The 17,112-nt window shown below is 38.2% G+C and overlaps 1 protein-coding gene across 7 annotated transcripts in view; it reads right to left on the reverse strand.

Moving 5' to 3' along the window:
• Positions 1 to 10,755: 10,755 nt before the first annotated feature.
• LOC124215903 (AE binding protein 2 jing) overlaps positions 10,756 to 17,112 on the reverse strand; it is an 84,196-nt gene continuing 77,839 nt past the window's right edge. Inside the window, exons 2-9 of one of the 7 annotated variants that reach the window (XR_006882467.2) lie at positions 15,518 to 15,914; positions 14,507 to 15,298; positions 14,231 to 14,410; positions 12,754 to 12,895; positions 12,195 to 12,325; positions 11,912 to 11,979; positions 11,444 to 11,783; positions 10,756 to 11,020 (exon numbers count right to left, since the gene is read on the reverse strand). Coding sequence is in view for 2 of the 7 variants with exons in the window: in XM_046619816.2 (XP_046475772.1) it covers positions 11,606 to 11,783; positions 11,912 to 11,979; positions 12,195 to 12,325; positions 12,754 to 12,895; positions 14,231 to 14,410; positions 14,507 to 15,298; positions 15,518 to 15,914 (1,888 nt within the window). In the remaining 5 variants the exon portion in view is untranslated. Of the gene's footprint in view, positions 11,021 to 11,047; positions 11,784 to 11,911; positions 11,980 to 12,194; positions 12,326 to 12,749; positions 12,896 to 14,230; positions 14,411 to 14,506; positions 15,299 to 15,517; positions 15,915 to 17,112 lie in introns of those variants that run through there. The other 6 variants (XR_006882468.2, XR_011176836.1, XR_006882469.2 and 3 more) reach the window with 6 other exon arrangements.

Below are 17,112 nucleotides of genomic sequence, written 5' to 3' on the forward strand. Positions count from 1 at the left end.
TATTATGGTAAAATACAATTTTATAAAAGAAAGAATTGAAATGAACCATGTAAGTGTAAAACATATTCCAGGCAAAGACATGATAGCTGATTCATTAACAAAACCAAATGATTGTAATAAATTAAATAAATTTGCACATGATGTGGGACTAGAGAAAGTAAAAATCGAATATAATGAATTTTTTAAAAGTGATAAATGAATAGTGTAACAAAATTATATTTCAGTTTCAAAGAATAATTTTTTTTTTTTTTTTCTTTGTAATACAGTCTCAATCAAGTGGGCGTGTTAACATTGTATTGTGTATGTGTGATTGAGCCTGATGTGAGTATGTGTGCAAGTAACGAGCGCGAGCGAGCGTCGACGGCGTCGTCAATCAGTCGACACCAGAGCCTTCTACGATGAACGTCGCAAATATACAACACTACTAGTATAGTTATATATAGTCTGTCGAAGTCATTCGTTACCTTCCACGCTCTGTTCCTAGTATTCCCAAAACTCTCCCATTACAACAAAATAAATTACTAGTAAATTTCGTCATTAAAATGTACCTAACGATACAGTTGCATTACAAGCTAAAAAAAAGATACGTCAAAAAGTACATTCAACGCATACTTACTAAATTCATTTTGTTAAGTAACCGGTAGGATCACTTTATTCTTTTATAAATTAATTTTTTATTCCTTTTTTTTTTAAATATGTGCAATTAAAGTAACGTACAATTGAAGTCAATTATCTTCGGGTATTGCAATGTTTATTGGACGTACATAACCTTTTATTTGAGAAATGAACACATAAATTTTTATGTATTCATTGACTGAAACATGTTGAGAAAAAAAAAATAAAATGAGTCAGGCATCAAATCATTTTACGTTACTGTAAAGCTCAGAGTACTGCATAGCGAGTTACGGCCCTGGTAGACCTCATTTCATTTGCCCAGCCTACAATGTGGGGACGATACGGAAATGTACAGAAGCAGAGGGAATGCGCAGTCCATGGTCTAAGTGGATAGCTCACAGGCAGATAAGCCCTTTTTCTCAAAGCTAGGGATAGCGCCTTTGTTTTAACAACGATGCGACCAATTAGTGCTTCACCACTTACTTTCCTGAAACAACCGTCTCGCACCCTCGAGTATTAATCAGCTTCAACCTATCATTTCAGACCCGCGAGAAACCGCGACTGTTTTATACTCCTCCTACTTTTTCACCAAGTTAACCCAGATTCAGAACAGAATGCAGAAGAGATTAAAACATCGAACAGGGTAGTAAGAATACAATTTTAAACTTCACAGAGAAGAGATTTAGACACTTAGAATAGTAGAGATCAGAACATTACGGAAATCATAGAATCAAGTGATTGAATAATTTAACATAACCTCCTCCAAGTTTGCAAGGGAAGCTCGAAGTTTTGGTAAAGTATTTTGTTAATAATGATTTCCGGATTACAGTAATAAATTGACCGTCGAAGGAATCCGACGATTTGATTGACACGATTAACGTGTGTCTGATTTATTTTACTTCGGATTAGCTCCGAATCAACGAACTGTTTTTCATAACACCGGCAGTAGTTACCCACAGGTAGCGGTTGACTCCTAGGGACATTTTCTAGGTAACTGTCAGCCAATAAAATTCGAACGCCTTGACGCAGGCGCATAAGGTGCGCACTTTCCTCATGGACACACGGTATATTTCTTTTTTTTTTTTTTAATGTGTATTTGTTTTATTTTTCAGACATTTTTGTTCTAATTTTTCCTTCAAAAACTTTTGATTTGTTTGCAAAGTCCTATCAGTTTCAGATGTTTTACTCGGCCGTTTTTGAGATCATCCCGGCAGTTTGTCGGACAAACTGACTGACTCTTACTTTTCCACGATGATGAAAAGTATCGCGAAAAACAGTTTTTTTGGCTTGTTTGTTTTTGATTCAACATTTTTCTCTTCGAGTACAAATCAACTAAGTCATATCTTCTACTTGAATTCTCTGTCGATAAAAGAACATGATTAGTGAAATTATTATAAGTGATGAATAGTCAACCAGTAACTTAATGAAAAATACTCCTGTCTCCAAAATCTAATTTTACGGATCTGTAGGGAATTCATTTACCAAAAAAATGGGCCCTAATGTATCAAAATTAGGCATACGATGCGATTTTATCTATAAAGAACTCGATTATGGAATCTCTTCGAATTGATCAATAATTATACGATTTTACTTGAACTTTATAGATTTTAAAAGTTTTCCCTGTGTTCAAGGTATATTGTTTCGACTAAATTCAACTCGATTAATTTCAGTTGCACTTTCAAACCTTCATTATTTCATATTTATGTCTTTACAGCTCTTTGACTGGACTGTAGTTTGACACACCCCCGCTTGAATAATTTATTCTGGAACATCAAATCTTCGGGCTACAACTTGAGGTGATATGGCAAAAGTAGAAAAGCAAAGGGCATCGCATGTATTTCTATGAATGAAAACCATTTATTTAAATTATGAAGTGAGGTAGTTAGATCGCCTGTACAACTAATAGGCCGATTCGCAACCAGAAACGTAAATGAAAACAGAAGATACTTATGAGAAAGGAAAGTTAAAATTAAAGAATTCGACACAATATAAATAATAATAATATGGATGATGATGATGATGATGGTGGTGGTGGTGGTGGTGGTGGTGGTGGTGGTGATAAAAATAAAGATAAATTTAACAACATTTATAACGATAGTTTATCAACTAACGGTTCAAAAAATACGGTAGTGGACGATAGTTAGCGCTTAATGCTTATCGCATTTTATGTGTACATAACATACATCAAGAATATGCATACAGAGATATATACTTACATTTAAAAATCCAAACAATAATCGCAAATAATGTTGTAGTTGTACTTATATGGGTATATATATCACGTGTATTTCTACATGCATTTGCGTATGTATGCATATGGAATTGATTATATTTTTTACTCATTTACTCGCGAGTCCTAATTTAATTTATCATTACATATCTACAAAGTAATTCGTTCCTTTCATTTACGAACCACGGCGATTTCAACAACTGTACAATATGTGTCCGATATGTTTTATATGTTCCGTTAATTCAATTCGTAATCGTACGCGATTTGCCAAATACGTGTATTACCTCAGCAAAAAATTGTGTATGAACTTTGGGATGACTATATGGCATAATATTATATAGAGCATAACGCCTACCGGTAGCAAAGAAGTGCAAGGATAATTCGGGAAAGTATGTAGCTCCCAAAAGCCAACATCGATGTAGTAAAGGTACCACAAGAATTGCCTGTACTTAAAAGCGACTCGTCGCATTTTATAAGCGAACGAAAATCATGAAATATCCACAAGCTTGCATAAATTAAGAATTGTGGTCCTATTAGCACAGCACAAATTTTGTCTGAAGTTTTCTATATTACATACAATGTGAGATAGAAAAGATCGAAGAACCGATTTCTTTAACCCTAGTTGTCACAAGAGCACCTGAAAATTACGGAATACCACAAATTTGTGCAAATTGCCGATTCAAACGAATACAAGTCGTGACTCAATGAACACATTTTGCTGCTGGATTTTGTTTTCAATTGTGAAATATTGTTCGGCATGTGAAGAGACAATGAATCATTAAACAAGCGGGCACAAACTCTATCATAATAGCATATAGTCAGCGGTGCCTTCTTGCAACTCAAGTCAAAGCAAGTTATTGATAATAATGGCGATAGAGAAAAGACAAAAGTAAAAAATAAAAATAAACAAGCGGGACGCGTCGAATATAAAAAATATAAAAAATATAGAAACGGATCATTTTTTTCGCATCAGTCTACAGTCATCCTTTTTGTTAAGATAAAATTTTTGGATTAAGCTGGAAATCGTTTAATCATACCATTACTCAATAGTCAGAGAACCTCGCAATCTCTTTTAATACTTGATACGTAACAAATTGTCCAGGTCATTGTGGTTCAATTATTCCGAGTATGCAGGGGCTATTAGAAATTTATTTTTATTAATCTATGACCCTGAAAATATCTACAGTAACTGCTTCGATTCAGGAGCACGTTACATTTGGGATACACTCCGATAGGCTTTCAAGTTTTCATTTTACAGAGTACGCATTGTATTCCGAGACTTGGCGGCTACCATTGCGCAGATAACGCAACACCGTCCTTCTCCATACCCTTTTACTACAAAATACGGACACGCCTTTCCAAGTATTATCTAATTATACAAATATATTTACAGCAGGATGAGGAGTATACCAAATTTATATGTCAGTTGTACTATAGTTATGAATTTAAATGAAGATGAAAAACAATCGGTCACACTCTTGAAAAATTTGTATTAACCACTTCCCGAAGGAAATTACCGATAGGTATATCCCGCAAATTCATCCTGAAATTGTTTTACCCCGTATCGAGGTCGTAATCCGATTTCCAAATCCGACATAGAACGCAATTGCTTTTCATCAGGAAAAGAGACAAGAACCATTCAAAATTGATACTGATATCAATATACCTACTAGCTGGAAGTATGAAGAAACAGGGTAGCAACGTGGCTGATGAAATGGCAATTGATAGTTGCATGAAATCTGTCAACTAGGACGGATTTCAACGGATGACGAGATTTTTTAAAATCCATTCACATATAGATCATCAGCACTTAAGCGCTCGACGCTGTCACCCTGCATTTACAAATAGATATCTTCCATATAAATAAGAATTTATTGGACAAATTATATTATATTCGCTAATTGCTTTAATTAGGATTTTCGCATTATTTATATAGAATTTATAATAAACGAACACCATTCATTATATCATTATGGTATTAGCGTATAGAATAATAATCTATTTACATTCTTACCATGATTCAATTACACGAGAAAGAAAGAAGTCTAATATTTTCCCAGTACATCACAATTATCAATTCTACGTCACAGGCGCTTTTATAATTCGTCTTCGGCCAACATGTTTTTTTGTTCGTTTATCCTTCTCTACAACTGTTGAATGAACTCATCAGACCTCTTGATCTTCATAAATTTGTTATAATGAATGCATCAGCGAATTCAAACTAGCCCATTCGTTTAATTTCAAAACTAGAATGCCATGACTTATACATTCATGAGATGTATATCATTCTTCATTCGACATTGTAAGGAGATTCACATAACATGCGATACTTGGATAATTTATTCCTTACATCAAATTAGTGTTGAATTCGTCTGTATATGTATTTATAATCGTAAATCTATATACATAAGAAAACTGAATAAAAAGTCGCTCACAGTAGCCATCATTTCCATCTCTTATACCACGACCAACCTTATGATACATGTATATCTATAATGTGTATGTATCATTAACGTATAATCGCACCCATGTGAATGTCAATTCCCCGTGACTTTATCCAACAAGGTTTTCCGTTGTTTCTTTCGTCTGGTTTCATCATTATAATTTGTAGTTTATTTTTTTTTCGATTTTTCGTTTATTTGTAAAAATACTGAAACACTCGTTTCGTTTCGAAAAGTTCAATTATTTGCATTATAATGTTTCTATTATTTACAACTGACTAATAGTTACATGAATACAATAGTTTTCCAGAATTCAACTTATCAGCATGTCATAGATACTCTGAATATCTATCTATACTTATGTATTTATAGGATAATCACAAATTGCGTCCCATTGGTTTACTGTCTATTTTCGTGCGCACATCATCAACCGAAATTAATCAGATTAATGCAGTTTAATACAAGTGAATTATCAAGATTCGCGAATAATTTCATATACCATATTCCCTAGTTTCTTAGGGGCCTTTCCCAGATGTCATTTGACTCTCGAATAACCTTGAGTGAATGGGTGGGTATGTATGGAGTTACGTTATGCTACATGTTTATCAAAGGTGGGCATAAATAAATACCTGATCTATGTTCACATGTGATAATTATCATATGTTTATATATCTTGTAAATACCTTAACAGTAGCTGAATACAAAATATATTGCATTCAGTACTGCAAAGTAAGTATGAACGTACAGTGAGGCGAATAAAACAGATTCTTATATTTATTAGAAAATGATGATAGGCGTGAAGGATTTTTCGAACCTATGATAATCAAAAAAATTGTGGCTATGAATCTGTGAACTTTACGTTACAAGGGCGGCGCTAAGTGAACTATTGATCTGACACAGAGCTCGAATTGGATTTTAAGTGATCTTATACAAACCTTTGTTAAATTGTTTGTTTTTGTATTTCTTTATCCTCACTTTTGCAATTCTTTGCACTTCTACGCCAGCAAAGATCTAGGAATGTGATAAGAGTAAAAAGATCCAAACTAGTAAATAAAAAGATACTCTGCAAATGTTCGACAAAAATGTACAATGACATAATAAGGCCAACTGATAAAAACGTGTAGTAGATGCTAGTGTGATAGTTGAGTCAAGGAAAAGTAATAATTTCACCTACTGTTCGCCCTTCGAAATTACTGAGTTCTGCATTACGAAGATAATTATTTATCACCAAATGCTACTACTACTACTACTACTACTACTACTACTACTACTACTACTATCACTACTACCACTACTACCACTACTACCACTACTACCACTACTACCACTACTACCACTACCACTACTACTACTACTACCACTACTACTACTACTACTATTACTACTACTACTACTACTACTACTACTACTACTACTACTACTACTACTACTACTACTACTACTACTACTACTACTACTACTACTACTACTACTACTACTACTACTACTACTACTACTACTACTATCCTCTATCATCACCACCATCAACGTCGTCATCACCATCGTCATCGTCGTCATCGTCGTCATCGTCGTCATCGTCGTCATCGTCGTCATCGTCGTCATCGTCATCGTCATCGTCATCATCATCATCATCATCATCATCATCATCATCATAGTCATCGTCATCGTCACTATCACCGTTATCATCATCATCATCATCATCATCATCATCATCATCATCATCATCATCATCATCATCATCATCATCGTTATTATCATTATCATCACCACCACCACCACCACCACCACCACCACCACCACCACCACCACCACCACCAGCACACCACCACCACCACCACCACCACCACCACCACCACCACCACCACCACCACCACACCACCACCACCACCACCACCACCACCACCACCACCACCACCACCACCACCACCACCACCACCACCACCACTATTACTGCTACTGCTACTGCTACTGCTACTGCTACTGCTACTGTTAGTACTACTGCTACTGCCACTGCTGCTGCTGCTGCTGCTACTGCTACTGCTATTGCTACTACTACCACTACTACTCCTACTATCATTACTATTAGATTCAGCTATATTGATTAACATCTTGTTATTCATTGGGCCACTGTCGACCGAACCGTCATTTTACGATAGCTATAACATAATTTATACCATCTGTTTAAGGTCATGAAACATTTTCTTAACGGATGAGAATTGGACCGCGATCTGGTATCATTTTCTGGTTTATCCTTAAAGAAATAAAGTTGCGTGCCGACGATATGCGATATTCTAATTGCCATATCCTTGAAAACTACTTGCTCCTGAGATAGTTAGAAAAAGACTTTCTTCTATAGTTAATGTAGAAGGATGTATGCCTTCTGGGTGTAATATATATTTGAAAAGTATGCATGGAAGTTCTTGGAGTTGAATCTCGGCGTACAACGATCTTGAACTGGACAAGAGTTCGGATGCTGAATGATAAATCTTAGTTTTAGCTGTATTATCCTAGGTGGGAATTTCCGGTTCGATCAACAAATGGCCTTCCGTAGTCAATAAATCAAAAATTATAGTATTTTAATTTACTTAACGAACTCAGTCTATGATTGGGGTCTGATTTCCACAAATTCAATTCAATATTTAGATGTAGTTCATCATCATCATCGTCGCCGTCGTCATCACCATCGTCACCGTCGCCATCGTCGCCATCGTCGTCATCGTCATCGTCATCGTCATCATCATCATCATCGTCATTATCATCGGCATTATTATTGTTATTACTGTTGTTGTTGTTACATAATCAATCGGAAACTAGGATTACCCGGTCACACACGCATAGCGGTGATGCATTTCGATCGGTGACGAATTTGATGACAAATAGCATGCAAATCATCAACTTTATTCTATTGAAATAAAAATCATTTGATATTTCGAGGAAAGAGTATACCCAACTTTTCAGGTACATGATGCCTTAGTATCAGAGTGACGGTAAATTTATTTCTTGAGCAGTTTGTTACGAGGAATTTGATCGAGTAAAATGAAACTTGTAAGAAAATTGAATTTTGTCTCATCAAATGAGTTAGAGTATCGTAAATCCATCCGTAAAAGTTTGAGGAACATAATTTTATATTTGGTAAGAAATAGATGACTCAAAAATCAATTTTTATTATTTTAGAAGAACAATATTCGAAAAAAGAAAATTATTTTATTGCGTGAGAAGTATACTTAGCACCTATTTTCGCATGTAATTAGTAGCAGAATCATACTTATAATTCTTATTATACGAAATACAGGAATGTTTGTTAAATGACAAGGTTGTCATTTTTTTTTAAACTTTTATTGCTCACTCCTAGATCCACCTGCCGTATACCAGCCTATACTTTCTAGGAGTAAGTAATATGAGATTAAAAAAATAACGATCTTTTCATTTAATAAACATTCCAACATTGCATACAAATATATATATATACGATTCTGTGTAAAAATGTGTTGTTAACGTACTTTTCAGAATTCAAAAGCCGTCAAATGTTTTTTTTTCAAATAATGAGCATTTTATCACCATCAAATTCTTCGCAATGAACTGCGCAAGTTATAGATTTACTATTCTCTTAAACTGAGGTATCATATACTTGAAATGAAAATTTGGGTGTAGCCTCTTCTTAATTTTGTTTCAGCATGCGTTGAAATTACCTACATATCTCCATGGAAGCGAATGAACAATGGCAATCATGATTCCGTAATAGTCTTAGCTGTTTGCCGATGTATTCGTCAGCTTTGCTGTCATTCAGAATAATTAGCTCCGGAAAATCCTTATTGAATACTATCGATGAAATTCCACCATAAGCTTTTGCGAGATCAAGTGTGATTCAGTGAATTTAGCTACGCGTCCTAATACACATACTCTGTATTTGAAAAATAGATGAAACTCACTGTAAAAAAATATTCTCTGCTAATCGTAAAAATAAATCAGATCAAAATAATCCATTGACCGGCTAATTATAATTTATACCCAAGGAACGCGGTAGATAAAAACACTGCCACACCACGATAAACTCAACTAGTGATTTGAGGAATTGATGGGACTATCGTCACGTGGGCGATTTAAATGGATGTGACTCACAATCAGTACACCTCGAGCCACCGACTTACATACATACGTGTATTTATAAATGTAAGAATGATTGATACAATAAATACAAAGTCGAATATTTTATGGCACTAGAAAACAATGTAGTGCGATCAAAGCGAAATATGCGGAGGTATAAAAAAAAACGTCTAAACTTATGAAAATTAAATGGAACGTTGACTTTTCAATCCAATGTCAAGAAATTCTTGACAGTAACTGACATTTATTCCGGTAGTGTCGTTACTTTAACGTGGTTATCAAAGTGAATCGTGCCAAAGAGTTTTCTTAATTAAACAAAGTCACAAACAAATAATTATGTGCGAGTCTCGTCGTACATGTATAATAATTTTAGCTCTGGCTGTCAATAAAAGGCATGACAGCTGGCAGTGATTTTGGCAGTGAAATTATTTGATATAGGTGGCAGTCGATTTTTCCATTTATGGTTGTAGTATTCTTAATAATTAAGGTATGCTATCCTAGGCCCAAGCATTACGCCAAAGGACACAAATAATTCTTCTAACTATGTACATATCAGTTCAATCTGCAGTGGCACGCATTACTTTACTTTTTGAAAAAAAATGTTTTATCCCAGTGTCGATTTGATGCCGGACAGGAATAGTTATGAAGCGAAAAAGAAACCCAACAAAAATAGGTTTTAGAAAGAATTGCAGCTACATCTGCAGTTGAATAGCAAATCTGATTTGAAACTTGGACACAAGGAACTTGTTTTTTTTTTCTGCGAACAGCAAGAAATCTGGCTTAAACACACACGTAGAGAGAGAAAGAGAGATGTGTGTGAGTATGAGCAGGTAATTTTCAATTATTATTATTAAGACGTAACATACACAGACTTATGTCACACAAAGCGATAAAATTAATTTTAAGTATCATTGAAAATGCGTGCCTGCCTGCCTGCAGATATCACCGGATATCTAGAGATCTAGAGAATACATATATAATTATAAATGTAATTATCAATAAATCTATGATCGTTAATTACACATATTGGCAGTGATTCGTAGCTGTTGTGTATTTTCTTCCGCTTATCTACATAATCATTTCCATCTTTGTCGGTCCTAATATACAATACTATTTACCAACTATACTTCCACCCACTCCCCCCTCCCCTCCTTCTCCTCCTCCACCTCCGCCAGCCCCCCCACCCCTCCTCCTCCTCCTCCTCCTCCTCCTCCTCCTCCTCCTCCTCCTCCTCCTCCTCCTCCTCCTCCTCCTCCTCCTCCTCCTCCTCCTCCTCCTCCTCCTCCTCCTCCTCCTCCTCCTCCTCCTCCTCCTCCTCCTCCTCCTCCTCCTCCTCCTCCTCCTCCTCCTCCTCCTCCTCCTCCTCCTCCTCCTCCTCCTCCTTCTCCTCCTCCTCCTCCTCCTCCTCCTTCTCCTCCTTCTCCTCCTTGTCTCCAAAGACATAGATTTTAGTCAACTTTACTAAACTTGTAGAATAAGTTTTCGAATGCAAGTCCTCGTGCGATATCAAGGAGACTTTATGTCGCACCACGCTATATGCTTGAAGATATTATTCGTGCGACTACCCTTCCGATCAACGGTATCGGAATTTAATTCTCAACAGTTGGTGCACTTTTCGAGCATAGCAAGCCTGACATTAAAGAAGTTAAATTCAATCTCTTACGAGCAGGAGGTTGCGTTTATTTCTATTCGTGTTCAAGAGGTCACATCTCCTAACCAAGTCATAACCATTCTTCTCGCCACCGAGAATAACGTTCTGAGCTCAAGTCCAGAAATGCCAAGACCGATTTAGATATTAATTGATTTTTAAGGCCACCAGAGTGATTATCTCCTGAAAATGTTAACTAACAGTCAATACTTAAGTAGATGAAAATCGTTAATCAGTAGATTTTATAACTTAGGGAAACATCCATGGCTAGGCACTTTTGGTCGACTCGGCTTTTCTGGAATCGATCGCGTCGAGAACAACAAGAAATCATAAATCAGACGTAAAATAATTATTATTCTAGTTTATCGTAAATTACACTAAATAAATTAAAAATACCTCTTATACCTCATTGTTCAACTCGGAGCGCGTATTTTGTCCGTTTGTACCGCGCGACTATGATCACCAGCACCTTCCACGACATCCTGTCGGGACTGCTGCTTCAATGTTTCTCGCGATCTTGGAGATAACTCTTCTTCATTTATTTACCGTCAAATAAATTTATTGGTATCACGAGTTTTTAACTGGTTTCCGGCGTTGTTTCGTTCGAGACTGAGGGAGCGTTCCGCTATTCATTGCCGGATACAACGCTAGGTTTACTTCATCCGGCGATGTCGCTGCAGCGTTGGATATTCTAATGCATTTCATGTCTTGCACTTCAGATTCAAGGACCCACTCGTCTGGAACTCTGTGCAAATAAAGTATACGCAAAATTAACATAGCAGAAAGACTGTGCACCTTTGATTTTCAACGAAGCGTTCTTAAAGCTAAAGGAGAAGGCAGATGTCGAAAGCTGTTTTGACAAATGCAACTCACATGTCGTGTGGATACCATCGCAATAACACCTTGGTCTTGCCATCCTGCTCTACTCTTCGAGCTAGAACCTGGAATAAAATAGAAACAATGTAATTTTTAAAAATAGAACTTTCCAAGTAAAATTTTAATCCAAGGAAGCTGCTTATGATCAAGCGGTGCTTCATTTCGTCACAGTATTATTTTTTCCTTCGAAACATTTTTTTCAAACCTTTCAGCATTCAAGGTCAAGTCATTGTCGGAAGCAATCAAATAGTACCATGGCAGGAAAGCTTTCGATACTTACCTGACTTGTTAAGACCATCGAGTTTCCGGGAGTTTCTGCTAAATGGCCTTGTGTGCGAGTTCGTGCAAGTTCCAGAAGTCGATGATGCAAACCTTCCATAACACCTGTGTCGATGAAGTCGAACAACCTTGCTGTGGTAAAAAAATTGAGAATAATTGAATGTCAAATCACACGTTGGAGGTGATCTCAATACTTAAAGTACGGATACGAATCGAAATTCAGAATATATGCATCCATATTGGAACCGAACGAATCAACTCTACAGCTTTCGATTATTATTGCGTTACTCATATTGTACCAAGCTTTGCCAAATCCTATATTGGCAAACGAGGTTGAATTCAAGTTAAATATGGAACATGCCATTTATATCTACTTTCTTTGCATGCAGATCATGTTTGAATTCTCAACTTTGAGTTTCGAATGAAAGTTTGCAAGAAAAATCATATAATCTTTGTCCCAGATAAATACTGCCATCAGATCTTTTCTAAAATCAACTAAATAGTCACAATCACACGAAACATGCATTTACTTTCATTTTTATAACTTTTGCTTTACCTACCAGACCAAGGTTGTCGTCTATATCTCAAACGTTTACCGTTTCTTCTGACCAATTTTCCACCATTCTCGCAACTTTTTCTACTGCTACTGCTGCTAGTTTCTGGTTGATTGAAGTGACCATTGACGTGTCTTTCTAATGTAATCTGTGAAAAGGCAATCAGAAACCGATTAGCGAATGAGCAATGGGCATTTTTCAGAGAGAGTGCCATCAAAAGAGTGAAGGTAATAAAACGGCACGCTTTTTCATTATACCTACGAGATCAGTTTTACAATTCAACTAATCACACCGTTTCTTTTTCCATCAGTTACTACAAGGTACATTCGTTCACAACAGGTTTCACGTTTACCAATGATAATATACCCTGGCAGTAACTATCTATGCTCATTGGTTAGCAGTCAGGGTTCACATAGCCTGCGATTTCACTTTGTGCATAGGTATGTACAAAGTTGATCTGTTAGATAATTGTTATTTGGCACGATGATTCAGCTATCGCTGGAATATGGTCAGGATGTTTCTTTATTACCTAAATGAAATGTATTATGGACCAATTTCGATGAATCGCTTCGAATGAGTTTGATGAGAAATAATGCTTACAGAGCTGGTTCTATGTACGACCAAACGTCATACAAATGAAAACCAGTTATCGACGCATGATATACTAGAGTTTAGGCTGATTAACTATTTTTGCGTTCAGGAAAGCCCTTGTATTACAATTCGAATGAGTGTTGACCCTTTGAAGGTTACGACTGTAACATATATCTAGATGATTTACAATTTCAAAATACTTTACCCAATGCTGTGCCAAGACTTTGAAAACGATACGATTTAAACATTTTCCATGGAACGAGTCGATTGACTTTGCGGGACATAAATTGATTAATGGACAGTGAAAATTACGTCAATTATTCCGAGTTTGGTGCCATTTACCATAGCAGAAAGTAAACTGTTGTAGGCGGTTCTATGAAAAATTCACGTATAAGCAGTTTTGAATGCAATTACATGAATCTACAAGCTTCAAACTTGACCGCCTATTGGATTATCAATCACTTTCAAGTCTTGTTTGCAAAAGAGGTTTGATCGGGTAGAGAGAAATATTTTTAAAAATCAGAAAACGAACGGTCACAATATCAAATTTTTTAAATTATCTTTACTCGCTAAGTATACAGGTTGCAACAGCATTAACACTACATCACACCGATGTCAAACGATTAGGCTTCGTCTCATACCTACAATCTTTGAGACATGTTATTCATATGTTGATCGCTCAAGTCTGATTGTGAGATTTGTATGGGTATAGGGGTAGTAGAGATATTACCATAGTCAATTTTCTCTATAAAAAAAGACTCCAGACAACGGAATACTTGACTTTGTTTTCATCTAGGGAGGATGAGGAGGGATCTTTCAAACGAATCGTGCCAAGTACATTTCCTCAGCTCGATAGTACAGGCGACACTAGTTATTTGAAAGCGCAAAATACCTGTGAACTGAATCTGCTACCACATCCGTCAACGATGCACCTGAACGGTTTATTTCCACCATGTGAAAGAACATGTCTCTCCAACCACCGACGAGAGCAGGAAGTTCTCCCTTGTACTTTACAGCCCTGCCAGTGACAAATGAAATTGTCACCACCAGTTTGAGTATTGATGTGAGAAACCTGGAAGGATAGGTTTGTTATAGATTATATATAGAACCGCCAGGACAAACGAACGAGTATCGTCGAAAATTGTTAATGTTACATGGTTATATCGACCTGCAAATGCTCAAGTAGACCACTGCTCGACTCAAATCTGGCGTCGCATTGGTCCCAATTGCAGATACCGCTGTCTGTTGTCTGGGGTCTGTTCTTTCCCGGTGCTTGAGCTGGAAATCGGATGGTGGTCGGTGCAGAAAGTATAGGCGACAGAGGTTCCTTCGGTTTGTTGTCAACGTGGGCTACCTCGTCGTCCTGCGGGGTACGGGGACCGGTGGGGGGCGGCCGCGAGAGATGTTCGTTCTGTGATCTGGTTGCAATAATCGTCGACGTCAAATTGTTGTTCTCGTTTACGGTCGGCTTGGCGAACGCGTCGTCTCGAAAACCGACGTCATCTATGGCCTCCGTCGTCGGCGAGGAGGTCGGGTTCGGGTTCGGGTTCGAATTTAGAGTTGGGGTGGGAGTGGGGGTGGGGGTGGGGGTGGGGGTCGGGGTCGTAGGCGGTGAGGACATAATTTTTGGATCGGGACTGATGTTGGACGGCAGACGCATGGATGAGAGCTTTACAGTCGGAAGGGAGTTTAGAATGTTGGTGGAAATAGGTAGACTAGGAACGGGGTTTGGTAGTTTTTCAATTTTATTATGAGCACGTGGCGCGATAACGGGCAACTTTTTCAACGGTGGCGGCGACATCGTCAGCGTGCGAACCTCCCAGTCGTTCGGCCTTCCGTTCGGAGGCGTTGTCCCCAAATACTTGGCCAGTCCACCTTTGTTTCTCTGAACTGTCGGAGGTCGGCGAAATTCTGGCGAACTCTTGGCGACCAGCGTCGACATTTCTAATGACTTCTTCACCTATTTCAATGATACAGAATATTAGGTATACGTATACGGTACGCACCTATATTATACAATAACGCATGTTGCGAATCGACAATGTCATCCAAAGAAATATTTACGAAACTTAATTGGCATGAGTATACGTATTAATAATATGATACGCACGGGAGATCGATCGCTACTTTTTTTTCTCTCTTTTCGCTCTCTCTCTCTTTTTTTTTTTTTTGCAAATACCTTGACTTGCTGCGGCTTGATCTGGGTCTTGAAATACTCGGTGATCTTTCCCTGTGTGCAATTTATTCGGCCATTCGGCCCTTCGTGATGGCGGTGCTGACCCTTTCCTCGGTTAGTCGGGTCGGCAGCCCCGGCCTTGGGCAGGGTCCCAGCTTCCGGTTCGCCCTTAATCTTCTTCAAGGTAGAACAAGCGGTGGCGGCGAGGGGTGGCGTCCAGGGCCATTGAGGGCCCCGCGAGGGGGTTGACGTAGGGGGCGCCAGCTTGTGCAGGGGGCTTGGGCCACTCGATCGAATACTGGCGAGACCTTCGTCGCTGCTCGTACTACAGGGTGATCCGGGCTCGGTTATGTCGCTGGTCCCGCTGCTGCTGCATTCGCCGCAGGAGACGACCACTCCGCTGTGAAATCGAAGCAAAAATTAATGCTTTGTTTACGTCGGGAGCCAGCTCGTCCAAATTTTGTGACACAAGGCTCTACACATCAACAGACAACTATCGCGTGGACGTATTTCGCAGGTATATGTTGCACAGGTATACTTCGTAAATGGTCGGCTGTCTGCTCTCGGTCACGCCGTACGAGGACACACTGGGAAATTGCACCGCGATTGCCAAATGATCATATTACCAGAAGCGAGACTAAATTACAGTTCAAACCTTACCAATTTTGCCGCAACGGCGCCGCGGCGCTTCGTCATTTGACCAAATTTGCAAAATTGGGACGAGCTATACGGCACAGTTTGTTCGAGGCTACTTTAAAATAAATATAAATGTAGACGATTTTGGGAAAATAGGCGAGAGGGTAGCTACGCCTGACCAGATTGATGGATGACTTGAAATAATTTAATAAAAAGAAAAAATTATGTTTGATAGTTTCCAATATGAATTTCTGAATCCGAAACTGGGTATGAAATGACGTGGAATACTGATTGAGCTAAATAATAATTGCTGCGAGAAGTCATTAGAGAGTGCGAGGTACGGGTGTTGAATCAATTGCAAGAAACAATATATTATGCATGATCCATATTGACGGCCGCGCACGGGCACTGACACCGCTGATAAAGCCTGGATAAAATTTCGAGGGACAATAGCCAGCATTGAACGGCCACTGTTGCAATCCAGTCAAGACCGAGATATCGATAGCTAGGGGTCAACGTTCTCACATCTCTGCTGATCAACTCTAATCAGTATAGTCATGCGCTTAGGGAGAGAACGGACGGACGACCATGATAGCCACTCACGACATGTCAGCCTCTTCAGCTAAGCGCTGATCGTAGGGTTGCAGATATGGGTATTATGTGTGCATACATACGTCATAGGCGCATATGCGCACGTGCCTAACTTGATAGCGGAATTAATTGATAATGAGTTAATGTCGATACATTAGGAAAGAGATTATTTTTGCTTTTGAAGCATTTGATGCTACAGGCGTGAAACGAGATGATAGAAGGCGAGGGAGGAAGTGTGGAGTGGAGCTAACGTGAACTAAGTACGATGGGTTAATACCACGTGGTATAAATAAGCAAGTTATATAAACGCCGCGTTACTAATGGTCGTAATTTACCAACGAATTTCGAAAACGTCAGCCGCGCATGTTCCA

The sequence above is a fragment of the Neodiprion pinetum genome, chromosome 4 (assembly GCF_021155775.2).
Source record: "Neodiprion pinetum isolate iyNeoPine1 chromosome 4, iyNeoPine1.2, whole genome shotgun sequence".
NCBI classification, from domain to species: Eukaryota; Metazoa; Arthropoda; class Insecta; order Hymenoptera; family Diprionidae; genus Neodiprion; species Neodiprion pinetum.